General features: G+C 44.2%; 1 protein-coding gene across 4 annotated transcripts in view; it reads left to right on the top strand.

The window, feature by feature from the left end:
• The window catches only part of LOC142296664 (uncharacterized), a 50,412-nt gene that overhangs the window by 20,700 nt on the left and 9,294 nt on the right, over nt 1–20,418 (top strand). For all 4 annotated transcript variants that reach the window (XM_075340583.1, XM_075340560.1, XM_075340569.1 and 1 more), the window contains exons 7-10: nt 998–1,054; nt 2,374–2,433; nt 2,528–2,592; nt 9,550–9,637. In XM_075340583.1, coding sequence (XP_075196698.1) covers nt 998–1,054; nt 2,374–2,433; nt 2,528–2,592; nt 9,550–9,637 — 270 coding nt within the window. The remainder of the gene's footprint in view (nt 1–997; nt 1,055–2,373; nt 2,434–2,527; nt 2,593–9,549; nt 9,638–20,418) is intronic.

Below are 20,418 nucleotides of genomic sequence, written 5' to 3'. Positions count from 1 at the left end.
TTCTTGCACATTTCTTGGCCCAGTTTGCTAATGAATAGATGGAGTAAGCTTACACGCACCCTCTTGAACCATAGTGAAATATTGGTGCATTTTTACACTGTCTAGTCTACATTAAAGGGGGCTTTACACACAGCGATATCACTAGCGATATCGCTGGTGAAAGCACCCGCCCCCGTCGTTTGTGCGTCACAGACAAATCGCTGCCCGTTGCGCACAAAATTGTTAGGAGCCATCACACGTACTTACCTGCCTAGCGATGTTACTGTTGCCATTGAACCGCCTCCTTTCTAAGGGGGCGGTTCGTGTGGCGTCACAGCGGCGTCACTAAGCGGCCGCCCAATAGAAACGCAGAGGCAGAGATCAGCGGCCGTAACATCCCGCCCACCTTCTTCCTTCCTCATTGCCGGCGGCCGCAGGTAAGCTGCAGTTCGTCATTCCTGAGATGTCACATGTAGCGATGTGTGCTGGCTCGGGAATGACGAACAACCTGTGTCCTCAACAATCAACGATTTTTTTAAAACAAACGACGTGTTAACGATGGACGATTTGGTGATTATTTTCCATCGTTAACAGCCGTTCGCTGGTGTCACACGCAACGACATCACCAACGATGCCGGATGTTCGTCACGGGATCCGTGACCCCGGCGATATATCGTTAGATACATTGTTACGTGTAGCGGGGCCTTAACACTCTCCAAACTTTAGATAGGATTAGTTAATATAAAACATTATTAATGACCCCAGTAGTATAATGATAGTTCCCAATTGTATCCAAATCCTATGTAACATGATTGAAGGGGAGTGTCAGAAAGGCGTAAGTAAATCTCACCTGAAAAGTATCATGACGTTTTACTTTAGTCAAATTGTTAATTATTGAAACCAATAAGGAAGTTTATAGCACACAAATTTCATTTTAATAACATGGAATGCTACTTCTTCTTCTTCGTCTTATTATTATTAATTTTTATTTATTTATTTATTTATTTATTTATTTTAGAAAAAGCTCCATTTGAAGAAATTAGAGTTAGAGGAAAAGGAAGAGTTTTCTCAAAAAGTAAGTGGATCTGGGAAGTAAGTAAGTGCATCCAGGAATCTTACAATATCTAAGACTATAAAAGAGGCAAGGGATTGATAAATAAATGTTCCCTACATTGGAGGTCATATGCTGATATGTGTGGTATACTTGTAAATAATAATGTGTGCAGAAAAAACAGGACTGTAAAGCCAGAAGGACTGGTCAGCTAAGACAATAATATTGGATGCAAAGAGAAAATATTCCACCATGAAGTCTGTATAGTATATACAAAAAAAGGGTGGACTTTATTATGGGTAAGCTGTGGATAAAACATGGATAACACACAGGAAAAATGGGCCCCTGTGCAAGAATAGTATATGGGCAGGCACTTTTCAGTCCAATAACTCATCAAAATGCATTATTCCCTTTTTTTTGGAGGTAGAAATAGGCCCCTTACCTCTTGGGCCCCTGTGCGGCTGCACAGGCTGCACCAATGATATGTCCGCCCCTGATGATAATGTTACAAAATACTGAGCCTAAAGTGCAAATGCAGTTAAAGACATGTGATAGTTAGTATCAAAGTATAAGAATGCGTACAAAAAGTAGGTGCTAGAGGAGAAAATGTCCAAGGCTTGTGATAATAGGTGTATAGCACTCTAAGATTAAATGGACACATCATGGAATAGCAGAATAACCTTCTAGCATGAGGAGACTCCAAAGCGTGGATGGGATCCACGCATACGCACGTTTCGGTTTATCACCTTCGTCAGGATCCCCCCATTATGTATATAATATATGGACTTCATGTTCGGATTTTTTTTCTTTTTGTATCCAATTATAATATCTAAAGGCCCTGTCACACACAGAGATAAATCTGCGGCAGATCTGTGGTTGCAGTGAAATTGTGGACAATCAGTGCCAGGTTTGTGGCTGTGTACAAATGGAACAATATGTCCATGATTTCACTGCAAGCACAGATCTGCCAAAGATTTATTATCTCTGTGTGTGTCGGGGCCTTAAGACTAGGATCACCTTTTCTTTCTAACATTATGGACAAACATAGTCAGTTTTTAGAGAAGGAAATGTATTCTTCTGGTTCTAGTTCTAAAAACTGAATACCAAACAAAATCCATCTAAACTGCAAAATAATTAGTGTCTTCCTTCTGATTCTATTTGCATCTGTAATGGGGTTAATCCATATCTGAACAAAGAGATGGAATGGGCAAATGTATATGTTATAAATGTGGTAATTAAATCATGGTATCCTTGGCCCACACAGTTATTAAAGCAATTGAGGCTCATTAACTGATCTCAATGTAAAAATATTAGGTGAAGCCTGAGATTTTCATCTGTTTTAGATGGAATCCAAGAAGAAATTTTTGACTACAACCTTGAATCAGTATGCAACTGCTATAGAGGTAAGCATTAGCATCAGACAGTTGGGAGTAATTCTTGTTAAAGTCTGGTGTCAACTGTTCTACAAAACACAATTCTCTGTTTTTGCCTGTCCAGGTTCTGAATAATCAGAAGCCCACTTTACAGATCAAAGTGGAAGAAGCCTTCCAAGGAATTACCCGGTTAGTATCTATAGGACTCATTCTCATTTCAAATTAAATCATATAGAATTACAGACTTATTTAGACTGTAATTTTGCACTGGAATTTGGAAGAGTAATTTCTTGTTTTCCTACCTTTTGAACAATTTGTAAATTGGTATTGTGATTATTCTGCTAAATTGCACTTTGTTATAACTCGTAAATGAGTAAATTGCCAATTAAATGATAGTATTTCAGAAATTACAATGGGGTATTTCACTCACTTAAAGTGATGGTGTATTAAATTTTCTTGCTTCAGCGAGGTAGCACAGGAACACAAAACATTTAACAGTTCAACTGGTTTACTAAGGGACACATAAACTGCTTCCCCAGGAACAGAATACAACATGGATTTACAGTCCGCTATATTCGCGGAATGCCCACTCAGGTTCCATTGACCCTGGTCAGTATTCACACCTGGATTTCAAGTCCGCACTATCCAGGATGTTTGGCAGACTCTACACACACTGAAAGATTTTACTGATCCTAGTCAGATGAAGCAAACCCTACCTTCACCCAGAGGGTCCCTTTAGAGAGGCTTCAACACCTCTTTCCACGTTTAGCAGCTCGACATACCAACTCCTGGCAGTGCAGAGTACTTCTCTCAGAGGCTCCTTCTCACAGACTGACATACAAACAGTTTCATTAAGACCTTTGAGTAGAGATGAGCAAACCCAAGGTTCAGTGTTTGGTGTTCATACCAAACACAGAATTTACAAAAAAAAAAACAGTTAGGATTCGTAGTTCCAGTGCGTTACTTATGATTATGAACACCACTTGTGCGAGCATCGCTGTTCTTGGGTACGCTCGGTGTTCAGTCCAGTGCGAGCCGCTTGCAGTGTTTGAATGGCTTGCACTAGGGGAAACAACAGCATAATCAGATGTAGTGTGCAGAAAAAAAAAAAAATTGGAAAGACCCGTCCCACCTGCCCCCGGAAGTGTTCTGTTTATGGCTGGCTGCATGTGGGCAGTGACCTGAACTGCCAAATTAATTACTTCAATTGAGGTTCAGGTCAAGTCCGGGTTCCAAACCAAACTTTATCTAAAGTCCAGATGAAGACACTGGACTAAACTTCAAAGGGTTCACTCATCTTTACCTATGAAACACACCCATGGGTGGAGATATGTGGATAGCCAGACCCACCCATCTCTCCAGCTATCCATAAACCTGGCCCTTAAAAGTCGTGGCACTATAGGTACCAGAATAGACATTCCAGGTTTACATCTCAGAGGACAACTACTTCTGGGATACATTCCGGTCATTTACAAAGTAGCCGGTCACAATCTTATATTTCTTCTTCTCTGCCTAAATCTGTGGGGCTTGACACCATTCCTTTTTAGACCAGAGAGTCTTCTCTGTCAACTTTGGGCTTCCATCCTTGAGACACAGTTTGCCACTATCAACACACTCTTTTTAGTCAACCCATCTCTTAGATACACCTTTTGTCAGACATCTCTCTCCATGACCACCTTCAATGGTTAGTGTGGTAGTGAGACTTACAGTTAGGTCCAGAAATATTTGGACAGTGACACAAGTTTTGTTATTTTAGCTGTTTACAAAAACATGTTCAGAAATACAATGATATATATAATATGGGCTGAAAGTGCACACTCCCAGCTGCAATATGAGAGTTTTCACATCCAAATCGGAGAAAGGGTTTAGGAATCATAGCTCTGTAATGCATAGCCTCCTCTTTTTCAAGGGACCAAAAGTAATTGGACAAGGGACTCTAAGGGCTGCAATTAACTCTGAAGGCGTCTCCCTCGTTAACCTGTAATCAATGAAGTAGTTAAAAGGTCTGGGGTTGATTACAGGTGTTTGGTTTTGCATTTGGAAGCTGTTGCTGTGACCAGACAACATGCGGTCTAAGGAACTCTCAATTGAGGTGAAGCAGAACATCCTGAAGCTGAAAAAAAAGAAAAAATCCATCAGAGAGATAGCAGACATGCTTGGAGTAGCAAAATCAACAGTCGGGTACATTCTGAGAAAAAAGGAATTGACTGGTGAGCTTGGGAACTCAAAAAGGCCTGGGCGTCCACGGATGACAACAGTGGTGGATGATCGCCGCATACTTTCTTTGGTGAAGAAGAACCCGTTCACAACATCAACTGAAGTCCAGAACACTCTCAGTGAAGTAGGTGTATCTGTCTCTAAGTCAACAGTAAAGAGAAGACTCCATGAAAGTAAATACAAAGGGTTCACATCTAGATGCAAACCATTCATCAATTCCAAAAATAGACAGGCCAGAGTTGAATTTGCTGAAAAACACCTCATGAAGCCAGCTCAGTTCTGGAAAAGTATTCTATGGACAGATGAGACAAAGATCAACCTGTACCAGAATGATGGGAAGAAAAAAGTTTGGAGAAGAAAGGGAACGGCACATGATCCAAGGCACACCACATCCTCTGTAAAACATGGTGGAGGCAACGTGATGCCATGGGCATGCATGGCTTTCAATGGCACTGGGTCACTTGTGTTTATTGATGACATAACAGCAGACAAGAGTAGCCGGATGAATTCTGAAGTGTACCGGGATATACTTTCAGCCCAGATTCAGCCAAATGCCGCAAAGTTGATCGGACGGCGCTTCATAGTACAGATGGACAATGACCCCAAGCATACAGCCAAAGCTACCCAAGAGTTCATGAGTGCAAAAAAGTGGAACCTTCTGCAATGGCCAAGTCAATCACCAGATCTTAACCCAATTGAGCATGCATTTCACTTGCACAAATCCAGACTTAAGACGGAAAGACCCACAAACAAGCAAGATCTGAAGGCTGCGGCTGTAAAGGCCTGGCAAAGCATTAAGAAGGAGGAAACCCAGCATTTGGTGATGTCCATGGGTTCCAGACTTAAGGCAGTGATTGCCTCCAAAGGATTCGCAACAAAATATTGAAAATAAAAATATTTTGTTTGGGTTTGGTTTATTTGTCCAATTACTTTTGACCTCCTAAAATGTGGAGTGTTTGTAAAGAAATGTGTACAATTCTTACAATTTCTATCAGATATTTTTGTTCAAACCTTCAAATTAAACGTTACAATCTGCACTTGAATTCTGTTGTCGAGATTTCATTTCAAATCCAATGTGGTGGCATGCAGAGCCCAACTCGCGAAAATTGTGTCACTGTCCAAATATTTCTGGACCTAACTGTACTTACAGTCGAATCTACTGTCTGGTCTGACTCTGAGTTATCTAGTATGCTACAGGGGCTACTTTCTAGGTCCTTCAGCATCGAGCTTTTAAATCCTCCGCATCCTCTTTTTGCAGATCTGTTTTTACCTCTATTTCCATGTCATCTTCGGCTGTCTCTCCATCGGCGCATTTTCCTGTCACCATCTTTGGATAGAGAGACCCATCACTCCCTCAATCCTTTCTATCCAATTCCATTTCAGTAGCTGCCCCCTTCCACCATAAAGTCTGCTTCCTCTGACATCTGAGGCAACACATTTCCCAGGTAGGTCACACTTTTCATTCTTTGGGCACTGGGCGAAATTGGTTGCCACCTTGACAAAGTTGTTCCACAATCCTTCCAGATTAAACTGCCTCAGTTCTTCAAGGTATCCCAAGCAATGTTCTAGGAGAACTCGTACATTTTCAACACAATCTTTTATTTCCTTAATGACAAATGGAACCATATTAACTTCACAGGGTATCTTTGTTTTTTCAATTCTCACTCTTACAGCTCCTGATTTATGACAAATCTCTTGAATGACCCTTCCATTTCTTCTAATAACTTTCCAACAAGATTTCTTGGCACCTGGATAAACTCTTCCACAAATTCCCCAAAAATTAGAGCTCTCTTGATTGGTTCTACACTGTCTCCATAAATTCAAAACTTTCCACCAGCTTCTTTCAATTCGATAGCTGTAAGGCCTTGTGCACATGCTACATTTTTTGACATGTTTTTTCAAAATCTGCACCAAAATCTTAATGCCTCTCCTGAAACCAGCAAAGTCATCAGGAGTACGACAATGGAAAATTAAGCAGAATGGTTGAAACAGGAAATTGCATCAAGAAAGGTTTTTTTTCGTTTTTATTAACCTAACTTTATTGACAGTCTTTTCCATGCAAAAAAGTGCACCCAAAATAAAACTGCAAAAACGCATTAAAAACCACACCAAAACCACAGGTGGATATGGGTGCATTTTTCTGCCACAATATGCAGAGATGGTGCCTTACACCCAGAACCTTCCTGGCTTGTTAAACATTATTACTCAGTGCTCGTATTTAGCCTAATTAATGGTTTCCTCATTACAACCACTATCTGAAATGCTGCAGTCAGCTTCTTCATACATTCTAAGCATATGGCGGCTTCTTCCTTCTTTACAGTGCTCATCTATTTCGTAAGAACACATCGTAGATGCATGTCACTTAGGATAGCCACTTGCCTCTATGTGGCTACACTTATAAAGACCACACCACTAATTGACTAGCCCCTGGGGGGAAGTACACTTGACAGGCTCCTACGGCCTTCTTGAGTTTTGCATGCACTGTCTTACTGGCACAAACTTCTCTCAAGTCTTTGAGCATATTCACCAAGCACTTAGAGATCCAACTAATTCCTTTACCTTCTTGGCCATCAGACCGTTCCTTGGATCTTTGACAATCATTTTCCTCTTCTTTTCTTACCAAAGGCTCCACCTCTTGAGTTGCACTCTCCTAAAGTTTAGCCACAGCTTCAGTGCGTTTGGACTTCTCATCACTTTTGACCTCGTGTTTCTCACTCTTCTGAGCCAAGTCAATCTCTATGTCTTCTTCAGTCTTGGCCCTATCAGCAGGTTCAGTCAATCTCTTAGTTCCTGATCACACCTCTGGCCCAGACTTCACTTCCACAGCTTCAGCTGTTTCTTGGGTCTCTAACCATCAACTTCAACTTCCTCTTGAGTCTCTGCAATGTCAGAGGTTTTCTCGTACTCCTTCCCTCACCCTTAGGTTCTCAGGAGTCTTCAACAGTTTTGCACTCTTTTCACTGTCAACTGCTCAATCACTAGGTGAATCATGGGTCTGCTTACAGTGACCTTCATGGATTTTCCTTGACTAACACGCTCCAGGATTCCTTCTGCTATAGTGCGCTTGAGGATTTCTTGCCCTATAGCACTCTCCAGGACTTCATTTCCTCAAGTGCTTTCCAGGATTTCATCTCCAACAGCAGTCTCCAGGATTTCTTCTCCTACAGCGCTCTCACCCAACAGATCTTTAGCTTTACCTTCAGAACCCAGAAATCATCGAGGACACCACCAATGCTTTCTCTATTGGCTCCTTTCCATGCTTTCCTCCTGCTCATTTTAGTCATCACAATGTATTTTCTCTGATTTCATTTCTGCATGCAGCAAACTATTGTTGGCTCTCAAACCTGCAATTGTGACTGGCAACATGCCTTCTTTAAGATGGGACTCAACCTTCTCTGAGCCCTCAGATGGTGCAGCCTGTTCCACCTCTCAATGCTTATTACATCTGCGGCGTCATGAGGAGGATTTACCCTACTTACCACTGTGCTCTCCTGACGCTTTTTTACAGTTTTCACTGTAGTCATCGTCACTCCTCTTGGTATCCCTGACCAACATGTCCCCACTTAACCAGATGTTAGCCCCCTTTTCTGGAGCTACCACGTTTTTTAACAGTCACACTATAATTTATTCCTTTAAACTTCATGTTGCAAAGTTGGACTTGTCCACAATTTTCTTTGGTTACCCCTAACTTATGACTGTCAACTTTAGGAAGCACTAACTCCTCCTCTTTACATTCCAATATACCGAAAGAATCCCATTTTGCCTACCACTGTGGAGGGGCGTCATTAGTACTGCTCTGACTTTACGCAAGTTCCCGGACACTTGCCACAAGTCCCAAAAAACTCCAGTCTCATCCTATTAAAATGTGATGTGGTAAGTCTAGGATTATCCCCATGTCATGGTACACCATACCCTTAGCTGTCTTAAGGAACACTCTGGCAAACGGATATTCCTTTATGTCCAATGACTGCTGCTGACTTTAATCATCTTTCCAGGAATTAGTAGACATCAGGTGTGGCCCTCATCAGGATCACCAAGGTCCCCAAGTTTACAAATTCCAGTCATGACTTCTCCAAACACCAACTTGGAACACAGACATGGCCCCTCATCTGATGGGCCATCTATGCAGCAGACCGGGCATGCATAGCATAAACACTATTGTACCTGGCTACAGTCCATTTGCACCTCCGCTACCGCCCCTTTGGGATACTCTGCCATTTTTTGGGTATCCACCCCCTCTTGGGCTACCACCATCTCTTTTTCACTGGTCCCACAAAGGATTGCACACTCTGTCCCATTACCGCCTCATGAAACTGCACTGACAACCCGAACTGTTGATGCCACTGCTCCCTCTGCTGTCCTTGTACCTGGTGGCACCTCTGGTTGGTGGTTCCCTGCTGCTGCTCACTCATGGTCACTCAACTCCCACAGCTCTATACAGCATTGTTGATCTACCAAACCAACTGGATCTTTGTGGACCCACTGATCCACAGAAAACTGCTGCTGTAATCCTCACGTGTTTCCTGGACCATTGCCTGCAGTCTAGCGCCATATGTGGTATTTCACTCACTTAATGTGATGGGGTACTCACTTTTCTTGCTTCAGCGAGGTAGCACAGGAACACAAACCTTTTAAAAGTTCAACAGGTTTATTATACGAAAGATCATGGTTCGCGGCCGAACTGTGCTGTGTAAACAGGAGTTGCACTGCAGAGAACAATCACAGCATATATTCACGGAAAGATCTATTACAGATTGTTCACTACATATTTGAATCGGGGTCATCCTCTGTAAAAAGGCTAGTAGACAACCACCAATCAGCAAACATGTAGCCGGTCGGTGGTCGTTTATAGCTGCACATTATGGAATGTAAATGAACTTTACGGTGTGTTGTAATGTATGTATGTGATTTATTTGTCTTTTCTCTTAGTAAAAATACAAATGATGAATCTTCTCGAGTGTCTGGACAATTCCTGGATGATGGAACTCTTATGTATGAAATAGTCCAGGCCAAGCTGGTGAGTGCAATTCAGAATTACAAAGGTAGTGTCCTAGTTACTGATAACCGAGCACTAAAATACACAAGTGTTCAGTACTCCACTTGAGTAGGTCAGACACTCAGACAGGCTCGACTTGAGTGTTGAGTATAATGGAAGTCAATGGGAAACTCAAGCATTTTTTCGTAAAACTCTAACAATAGGGCTGGGGAAGCATGAAGAACAAAATCACTGAAATAGATTGCAACAACACTCAAATGGAATGGGAACAGCATGGGGAAAACGCCTGGATGCATCTCAGTCTCCCAGGTCCCTTCTGGGAACAATGAGTATTACTCCACTTTTACAGACTGACAATAAAACATACAAAACCAAAGATAAAACGGATTTTATAGTAAAAAATGCTAGGAAACATTTTTTCCTGTATAATGACTTGTATATAAAATTAAATTCAAAAGAGAAAAAAAAAACCCATGCCTCCTGCACACCATAATAACTGGGCCATCTCTCTTTGCATTTCCCTATCATCTATGATTACAGTAGATTACATAGTAGATCAGGAAATAAAACTACCCCACTGGTAGTCACCAGTAAATGTAATTTTAACATTTTATTACCTTATCTGGGCATGTGGTGTGTGTGACATGGTCACACACATCTTGTTTAATTTATGAAGGAGGGACTTTAAAACTGACAATGCAGACACTGCAAGAACTTCTAAAAATTAGAATGAAGAGGGACTCTGATACACACTTTATTGGAAATAAATGAGAACCTCATACACATTCTGGTAAAATTATTAGCTAGTAGGACACCCAGACTCATAAATCCTATACAGTAAGTGCAAAAACTTCCAAAAATTTGAAGGAGGGACTGCAATACACCCTGGAAGACACATAGAGGAGGGTCTCAGCAAACATTGTTTCCCATTTTTAAGTGGGGAATGGGGCGCCTAGACTGGTAGAGCCTATGCACTAAGTGCAAGGGATGATCCTGGAGGGTATAAAACTATATATGTAAGAGAATGATAGAACTAGGACTCATACATAGCCTTAAAAATTATGAAGGAGGGCATCATAGACAACTTGGAACATTAAGAGCTAGGGTTGCCTGTTTACCCTTTTAATATTTGGAGCAAGGGCCACCTGTATACCCTCTTAAAATTTGGAGCGAAGGCTGCCTGATAACCCTCTAAACACTTTGAGTGAGGGCTTCATGATGACCCTTTTGATATAGTGGAGGATGAGGACAAGAAAAAGAAGAAACCTTGAACCATATACCCCTTTTTGGGTGGGAAGTGTTGCATGGGAATAAACAAAAATGGAACATTTAAATTGGCTTTAGTCATTGCATGCTGTCGTCCAGAGCGGGTGAGAAATCTCGGCCAATACAGGCTTTGTTCATTTTGATAAGAGTAAGCCTGACAGCATTGTCAGTTGACAAGCAGATGCACCCAGCAGCACAAAAAACCCACTCTGATAACTAGAGATGAGCCAGCCTCTAAAGGCTCGAGTTAGGTTCGGTTCATCGAACGGAGGCCGCGTTCGAGTTCGGTTCGGCGAACCGTTCGATGAACCTCTCGAACCCCATTGAAAACAATGGGAGGCAAACACAAACACATGAAAACACATTACAAATGTACACATACAGTTAATAAACATTGCCATAACACTTACAGGTCCCCGTGATGCGTACTGCACTCTGTCTCCAGCCGCTTTTCCTTCCGATAATCGCTGCGCCCTCCCGGTAACCAGCACTGATGATAGGACCTTCCGTGACGTCAAAAAAAAGCATGTGACCAGTCACGTGCCTATTATTTCATTGGCTACAGACTGGTCACATAGCTATGACGTCATGCTAGGTCCTGTCATTGCACTCTCCGGTACGCGGTGATCATTCCAGCATCTCCGTATACCGGCAAAATGCTCTGGCACATGGTCGACTCCCCGTTCTGCTTCCCTGTTCCGTTATTCACCGGCTGCCAAAGTCGGTCAATAACAGAGATCATTGTTGCTATAGCAACGTGCCTGTCAGCGGTGACGTCACAACTTACAGCCTACAGCCTCTGCTCAATGACTGAGTGAATAGACTGCAGTGCACGGGGAGCAGCAGCGTCCTTCCTCCCATGCAGCGCTGTCTGATGTAGCAGAGCTGCATGGGTTGAAGGAGAAAGAAGACAGAAGACCATGGATCGTGGAGGGCTGACAGGGAGTAAAAAACATGGAGTCTCTAAGTGGGTCTGTGTATTTATTTCTATTAAAGTATTTTTTCTCTGTGTGGTATCTTTTTCTTTAACCCTTTATTGGAGATTCTTAATGGCAGGGTCAAACTTGCCTGACATTAAGAATCTCTGACTTAATACTAGCTAGTAAAACAAAGCTAGTATTAACTCATTATTACCCAGTAAGCCACCATTCACCAGGGCAGCTGAAGAGTTGGACACAGCGCTAGATGATGGCGCTTCTATGAAAGCGCCATTTTCTGGGGCGGCTACAGGCTGCAAATCGCAGCAGAGGAGCTTAGAAAGCTCGGACTAACCTGTGCTGAAAATTCCAATCCGCAGCTGCCTAGTTGTACCTGGCTGGACACAAAAATTGGGCAAAGCTCCTGTCGATTTTATTTTTAATTATGTCATGAAATTCATGAAATAATTAAAAAAAGGGCTTCCCTATTTTTTTGTTCCCAGCCGGGTACAAATAGGCAGCTGGGGGTTGGGGGCAGCCGTACCTGCCTGCTGTACCTGGCTAGCATACAAAAATATGGCGAAGCCCACGTCATTTTTTTCGGTGGGCAAAAAACTCCTGCATACAGTCCTGGATGGAATATGCTGAGTCTTGTAGTTCTGCAGCTGCTGTCTGCTCTCCTGCATACACTAGTGAATGGAGCATGCTGAGCCTTGTAGTTCTGCAGCTGCTGTCTGCTCTCCTCCATACAGACAGCTGCTGCAGAACTACAAGGCTCAGTATACTCCATCCAGGACTGTATGCAGGAGTTTTTTGCCCCCCAAAAAAATGACGTGGGCTTCGCCATGTTTTTGTATGCTAGCCAGGTACAGCAGGCAGCTACGGGCTGCCCCCAACCCCCAGCTGCCTATTTGTACTCGGCTGGGAACCAAAAATATAGGGAAGCCCTTTTTTTTTAAATTATTTCATGAATTTCATGAAATAATTTAAAAAATAATGACGTGGGCTTCGCCCAATTTTTGTGTCCAGCCAGGTACATCTAGGCAGCTGGGGATTGGAATCCGCAGCTCAGGGTGCCCAAGCTTCCTGGGCACCCCTGCTGCGAATTGCAGTCCGCTGCCACCCCAGAAAAGGGAGGTTTCATAGAAGCGCCATCTTCTGGCGCTGTATCCAACTTTTCCAGCTGCCCTGGTGACGGATGGCTCGCTGGGTAATAATGGGGTTAGGACTAGCTGTATATTATCAACTGGCCCTAAGCCCGAAATTCATGGTGTCACGCCAATATTAGACATGGCCACCATGAATTTCTAGTACAGATTAAAAAAAACACAACACATAGAAAAATATATTTATTAGAAATAAAACACAACACAATTAGTGTCTCAATCTTTATTGAAATAAAGAACCCCCCTCTGCAGTAATCCTGCGTCAAGGGTCCCGCGCCGTCCAATCCGGATCCAATATCATCTGATCGGCTTGCTGAAAGGCAAAGCGATCAGATGATATGTCAGATTCAAGGGCCTGAATCACATGACACAGCAGCTGATTGTATAAACGGCTTTTATACAATCAGGTGATGCATCAGTGCAAAAAAAAAAAAAACTACACACTTCTGTGCAGACTCCTGTCCAACAGCATCAGCTGATAGTTTAGCCGGCCGGGCGGTAAAAAGCTGGCCTCACCGCTCGACTTATAGAGTCAGCTGATTCCGTCAGGTGACCGCATCAGCTGATCATCGCCAGATCTGAGAGAGAGAGAAAAAGAAGAGAGAGAGAGAAAAGAGAGAGAAAAGACAGAGAAAAGAGAAGAGAGTGAGGGAGAGAGAAAGAGAGAGAGAAGAGGAGAGATAGAGAGAGAAGAGAGAGAGAAGAGGAGAGAAGAGAGAGAGGAGAGAGAGAGAGAAGAGGAGAGAAGAGAGAGAGGAGAGAGAAGAGAGAGAGAAGGGAGAGGAGAGAGAGAAGAGAGAGAGAAGAGGAGAGAAGAGAGAGGCGAGAGGGAGAAGAGAGAGAGAAGAGGGAGAGGAGAGAGAGAGAAGAGAGAGGGGAGTGAAGAGGAGAGAAGAGGAGAGAAGAGGAGAGAAAGAGAGAGAGAGACTGACTGAGACTGACTGAGACTGACTTAGACTGACTGACTGAGACTGACTGACTGACTGAGACTGACTGACTGAGACGGACTGACTGACTGACTGAGACTGACTGACTGACTGAGACTGACTGACTGAGACTGACTGACTGAGACGGACTGACTGACTGACTGACTGAGACTAACTGACTGACTGAGACTGACTGACTGACTGAGACTGACTGACTGAGACTGACTGAGACTGACTGACTGAGACTGACTGACTGAGACTGACTGACTGACTGAGACTGACCGACTGACTGAGACTGACCGACTGACTGATACTGACTGACTGAGACTGACTGACTGACTGAGACTGACTGACTGAGACTCACTGAGATTGACTGACTGAGACTGACTGACTGAGACAGACAGACTGACTGGAGACTGACTGACTGACTGAGACTGACTGACTGACTGACTGAGACTGACTGACTGACTTAGAGAAAGAGAGAGAGCAATGCAGCCTCATTCCGTGAACTGCTCCGATTTAAGAGTTGTGGCTCACAGCTGATGTTCGGCTCCTCCCTTCAGTGCATAATTAAATTAAATTAGAATTATAAATAAATAAGTCTAATTTAAAATTAAAAATAAATTAAATTTCTTACCTGGAAGGCCGGGGGGCTAGAACTCGTGAACTAATGCTTCTGAGTTGAGCGCTCTAACCATTGAGCTACTGGCTCTAATGAAAAACATGGGCAGACTTGGTAGTCTTGACTTCTGCATTGCAGACTGAAGTCTCAGATTACAGCGCGGTTCACTTAAGCTGCTACGTGGAGAGGACACAGAACGCTCCCCGTCATCTTCATGCAGCAGAGCTAGCAGAGCTGACAGTGTCGTGTGGATTACTTCTGACCTGGATTGTTGTTTTGGGATTAGTAAAATGGTGAAAGAGGGTGTTTTTTTGTCTTTTATTCCAAATAAAGGATTTTTCGTTGTGTGTGTTTATTTACTTTCACTTACAGTTTAATCATGGAAGGTATCTCGGGGAGATGCCTGGCATGATTAACTCCTTATTACCCCAATTGCCACTGCACCAGGGCAATTCGGGATGAGCTGGGTGGAGTCCCGGGACTGTCGCATCTAATGGATGCGGCAATTCCGGGCGGCTGCTGGGTGATATAGTTAGGTTGGTGGGCTCCCCATAATGTGGTGTTCTCCATCCTGACAATACCAGCCTCCAGCCGTGCGGCTTTATCCTGGCTGGTATCAAATATGGGGGGAACCACATTTTTTTTTTTTTTTATTATTATTATTTATTTATTTATTTTACTGCACGATATAGACCCGCCCGCCGGCGGCTGTGATTGGTTATAGTGAGACAGCTGTCACTCATCGTGGGGGTGTGTCTGACTGCAACCAATCATGGGCGCCGGTGGGCGGGGAAAGCACGGAATACCTGATTGAATAATGAAGCGGCAGCCATTTTCTCAAGAGGAAATGCTGCTGGAGATTTGTGACAGCCGTGCAGTGAGACGCCCGTGATCGGTGAGTAGGAAAGAGAGAGGGATTGTGCTGGGGACGCAGGACGCATGCAGATAGCAACGCGTGCACATAGCCTTACTATGAAAAGCCACGTTTTTGATGATCGAACCGTTCTCGAACCTAACTCGAACTGTCGAGCTTTTAGCAAAAAGCTCGAGTTCGAGCTCGAACACCCCCCAAAATCCCTCGAACATGAAATTGGTGAACCTCGAACATCGCTCAACTCTACTGATAACATGCTCACAGGGCAGGCCAGTAACTCCAAGGCAGAGAGGGACAGTTAATGCCACATGTCCAGCTTGGATTCTCAATAGTTACACAGCACAGAGGAATCATGGAGGACACTGGTGTAGTCAGCTAGGCACTCCTTCAATATTTTCAAAAACCTTTCCTTCCTTGTTAGAATACCCCATGCATTCATGCCTGGGCGCTGTGAGTTTCTAATTAAACTGTCTAAGACCTTTGATAGTGTTCCCCTGCCTCTGTTGGACCAGGTGTTTGTCTTCCTCATCTATCCTCCTTGGTTGCCCAAAGAACTATGACCTCTGCTATCAGCATTGTCAGATGGGAATTTTTGTACTAATTATTCGACTAGGGCCTTTTGGCTTTGCACTATTTTACTAGCTCTTTGCACCCCAGAAAGGAGAGATGAACAGTTATCCTTGAAGCATCAGTCAAGAAGGGCGAACAACCAGTAATCAGTGTTAGCCAAGATACATGTAACGTGAGGGTCTCAGGAATGCAGTGGGACCTAAAGTCAGCCATGTGTGCCAGACTCCCAACAGCCAAGACTACCCTGTAGCCATCAGCAGAAGAACTCTCCATTTCCTCCTCCACCTTTCCTCATCTTCCTCCTCCTCTTCAGTTTATCCACAGTGAACAGACGGGATGAAGCTTGTGTGTGTATAGGGCCGGCATAACGACCCGGAGCACCTTGGCAAGTGCCGGGGCCCACTCGCAGGGTGGCGTACCAGCAAGCCACGCAGCCGCTTTGGAGCCCGTGAGTTAGAGACACCTGGTACCAGCGCTGCACGGTCCTCCATCCCCCTCCTGCGGTCCCTGCCTTGCTGAGGATTGCACTTTCATTTGTATCGGCATTACAGATCCCAGGGCTGGAACAGAAACAAAAATACAGTGGTGTTATGACATGCAAATTTTTGGATGCTGTAAACAGTGTAAACATTGTCTTCCCTTTATTGGAGGCATTATTCTTGAACGTTACTAACGTGATAAACTTTTGCTTTACAATATAAAACTCGACAATATAAAACATCATTTTCACACGATTTACTTTGCCTAGGAGCCCATGATGCCAAAGTTCTTTGCACCGCTCCTGATATGTGCAACATCAGCAACCACAGATAAAACAATGTGGGGGACCCGTCACAAACCCCCAACGTAGGCGCTGGGCGTGCGACAGAGCACTCCTGACCACGCTTCATTACTTCAGCATGCCAGAGAGGGTTTTAACTCCTGTGGTCCATGAATTCTGCTAGCGGGCACTGTAACCAGTGCAACTATTTACAAATGCAGTCCTGGCCACATAAAGTTCAGTGGCCCAGTTGTCTATTTTCAAATACTCATGCACAAAAAAGAGAGGAAAGAATACATTATCTGCAAACATCTTAACATTATCAGTATGATCAAATCCGGTTAACTATTTTACAGTTCTCGAAGTGCTGATTTCTTTTTTTGTCTTCTTTCGGAGGTCTGGCTCCTGGTCCCAGAGGGTTCTTTCCGCTCTATAGACAGCCTCAGGCATAGTGCCCCGCTTTGTCACAACGGTGGCAAATCGGTTGCCCGTTTGAGTCATAGCGGTTAGGAACTTGGCTTTGGGACGACGGAACCCCTCTTCGTTGTCTCCACGGAACATCATCTGGGCTGGAGGCCAGCTCGATGGCTGCTGGCCGCTGGGCCGCCTGGGAGGTTTGCACGATTTTGGCTTGGGCGGCCATACCTTTGGTCAGCTCCTGGATCTGGAGCTGGAGACCAGAAAGGGGGTCACCTCCCAGGGTCTGCTCGCTGGCTCCCACTGTCGGCCAGAGTGGAGGATAACACCTCCATGCATGGGGCTGCAAGGGACCAAAGGGGTGCGGGGTTGGTTAGAGTTGGCTCTCGCAGCACCCGGATGGCTCGATCCTTCAATTGTGCAAAGTTGAAGTCAAGGTTTTGTAGGGCCATTATGCACAGCTGTGTCCGGTGGACTTCAGGTGGCTTGAAGCTCTATCCCGTAGCCCTATGTGTTCATCTTCCAGCGAATTCGTGTGCGGGTTTGGTTTTGGTACTAGATGTGTTCTTAGCCTCTGGTTTTACTAGTGGAGAACGTTGGTTTTCTCCTCTAGCCTAGGGACCATTTGCGATTCTACAGCCAAGTCCCTTCACTCAATATGTCGTATGTGGAATGAGACAACGGGTGTATGGCGCACTTTCCCGTGAATGCTAGGACCCCTACTGTCTTGTGCCTGGGTCAACATGTACCAGGTCCAGACCACAGGTCTTCACTCCTACACTGCTCCTTCTCGAATCTCTCCCTACAGTGTCCCCCTACTAACTAGACTGCACTCCAGGCCCTCCCTGTCAGATTAGGGGGAGGAAGATGCCATTACCAATGGTGGCTATACATAGCATTAATGGCACCAAGTCCTAACCCTGACCCGGTTGGGAGCTGCTAATTGAGGTGCTGTGTGTTTTCTGTGCATACCGGTAGATGACCTCTTCCTTACTCAGGATGGAGCCCCACACCATTGGCTGAGGTGCAGTACCTCTGTGACGACTGAAGCATCAGGGGCACCACACATGACTCTGGAGTTTGGGTCATGCGCACTATGAAGTCGGGTGTATGTGTCCTGGATTTAAACTGAAGTAGTACGCATTACCGAAACTCCGGGCTGCATGCTATACCCCCTAGAACTGTATATCCCTTCCACCCCCGTGCTGTATACCCTCCAAAGCTCTATGTCCCTTCCACCCCAGTCCTGTATACCCCCCAGAGCTGTATGTCCTCCTCCACCCCAGTGTTGTATGCCCCAAAAACTCTATGTCCCTTCCACAAGACAAAGAAGTAAGATGTTTATGCTGATTATGGCATCATTGCGGCTCACCATCTTGGTTAATTCTTTAATGTTTTGTAGAACCTCACAGATTTAAAAAATCCAGCAGTTGTAGCAGGTATTCAACTACTGCCCTCTGCTGCTCACAAAGCCTTGTCAACATTTGTAATGTGGCGTTCCAGTGCATGGGTGAGCTGTCACTTGCAAATGCTGCTGCAGCACTACCTGACCAGTGGAAGCTGTAGTTGACTTGTGGAAATGCACCCACACATGGTTTACCTTCACAAGTAGCTCAGGCAAATCTGAGTAGGTTTTCAGAAACCGCTGAACCACTATGTTAAGCATGTGGACCAGGCATAGTTCATATATGATCAAAAACATCTGATACACCATTATAAATTTCAATTTATAAATGGAAACTCCAAACCATCTCAGAAAAACGAAGTCATATTCAAATTTTTGTGAATATAAAATATAATCTTTTATTGAACATTCATAAAATCCAAATTTATACAAGTAACAATTATATGAAAAGGGGAAGATAAAGTGCAGGAAAAAGGGCAAGCATGTACCACGGAATATAAAAGTAATCTGGGAGCACAGATCAAGTATACAGTGCCTACAAGTAGTATTCAACCCCCTGCAGATTTAGCAGGTTTGATAAGATGCAAATAAGTTAGAGCCTGCAAACTTCAAACAAGAGCAGGATTTATTAACAGATGCATAAATCTTACAAACCAACAAGTTATGTTGCTCAGTTAAATTATAATACATTTTCAACATAAAAGTGTGGGTCAATTATTATTCAACCCCTAGGTTTAATATTTTGTGGAATAACCCTTGTTTGCAATTCCAGCTAATAATCGTCTTTTATAAGACCTGATCAGGCCAGCACAGGTCTCTGGAGTTATCTTGGCCCACTCCTCCATGCAGATCTTCTCCAAGTTATCTAGGTTCTTTGGGTGTTTCATGTGGACTTTAATCTTGAGCTCCTTCCACAAGTTTTCAATTGGGTTAAGGTCAGGAGACTGACTAGGCCACTGCAACACCTTGATTTATTCCCTCTTGAACCAGGCCTTGGTTTTTTTGGCTGTGTGCTTTGGGTCGTTGTCTTATTGGAAGATGAAATGATGACCCATTTTAAGATCCTTGATGGAGGAGCAGAGGTTCTTGGCCAAAATCTCCAGGTAGGCCGTGCTATCCATCTTCCCATGGATGCGGACTAGATGGCCAGGCCCCTTGGCTGAGAAACAGCCCCACAGCATGATGCTGCCACCACCATGCTTGACTGTAGGGATGGTATTCTTGGGGTCGTATGCAGTGCCATCCAGTCTCCAAACGTCACGTGTGTGGTTGGCACCAAAGATCTCGATCTTGGTCTCATCAGACCAGAGAACCTTGAACCAGTCTGTCTCAGAGTCCTCCAAGTGATCATGAGCAAACTGTAGACGAGCCTTGACATGACGCTTTGAAAATAAAGGTACCTTACGGGCTCGTCTGGAACGGAGACCATTGCGGTGGAGTACGTTACTTATGGTATTGACTGAAACCAATGTCCCCACTGCCATGAGATCTTCCCGGAGCTCCTTCCTTGTTGTCCTTGGGTTAGCCTTGACTCTTCGGACAAGCCTGGCCTCGGCACGGGTGGAAACATTCAAAGGCTGTCCAGGCCGTGGAAGGCTAACAGTAGTTCCATAAGCCTTCCACTTCCGGATGATGCTCCCAACAGTGGAGACAGGTAGGCCCAACTCCTTGGAAAGGGTTTTGTACCCCTTGCCAGCCTTGTGACCCTCCACGATCTTGTCTCTGATGGCCTTGAAATGCTCCTTTGTCTTTCCCATGTTGACCAAGTATGAGTGCTGTTCACAAGTTTGGGGAGGGTCTTAATTAGTCAGAAAAGGCTGGAAAAAGAGATAATTAATCCAAACATGTGAAGCTCATTGTTCTTTGTGCCTAAAATACT

This window comes from Anomaloglossus baeobatrachus, chromosome 1 (genome assembly GCF_048569485.1).
Source record: "Anomaloglossus baeobatrachus isolate aAnoBae1 chromosome 1, aAnoBae1.hap1, whole genome shotgun sequence".
Classification (NCBI taxonomy): Eukaryota; Metazoa; Chordata; class Amphibia; order Anura; family Aromobatidae; genus Anomaloglossus; species Anomaloglossus baeobatrachus.
This window is presented reverse-complemented; position numbering and strand designations above follow the sequence as displayed.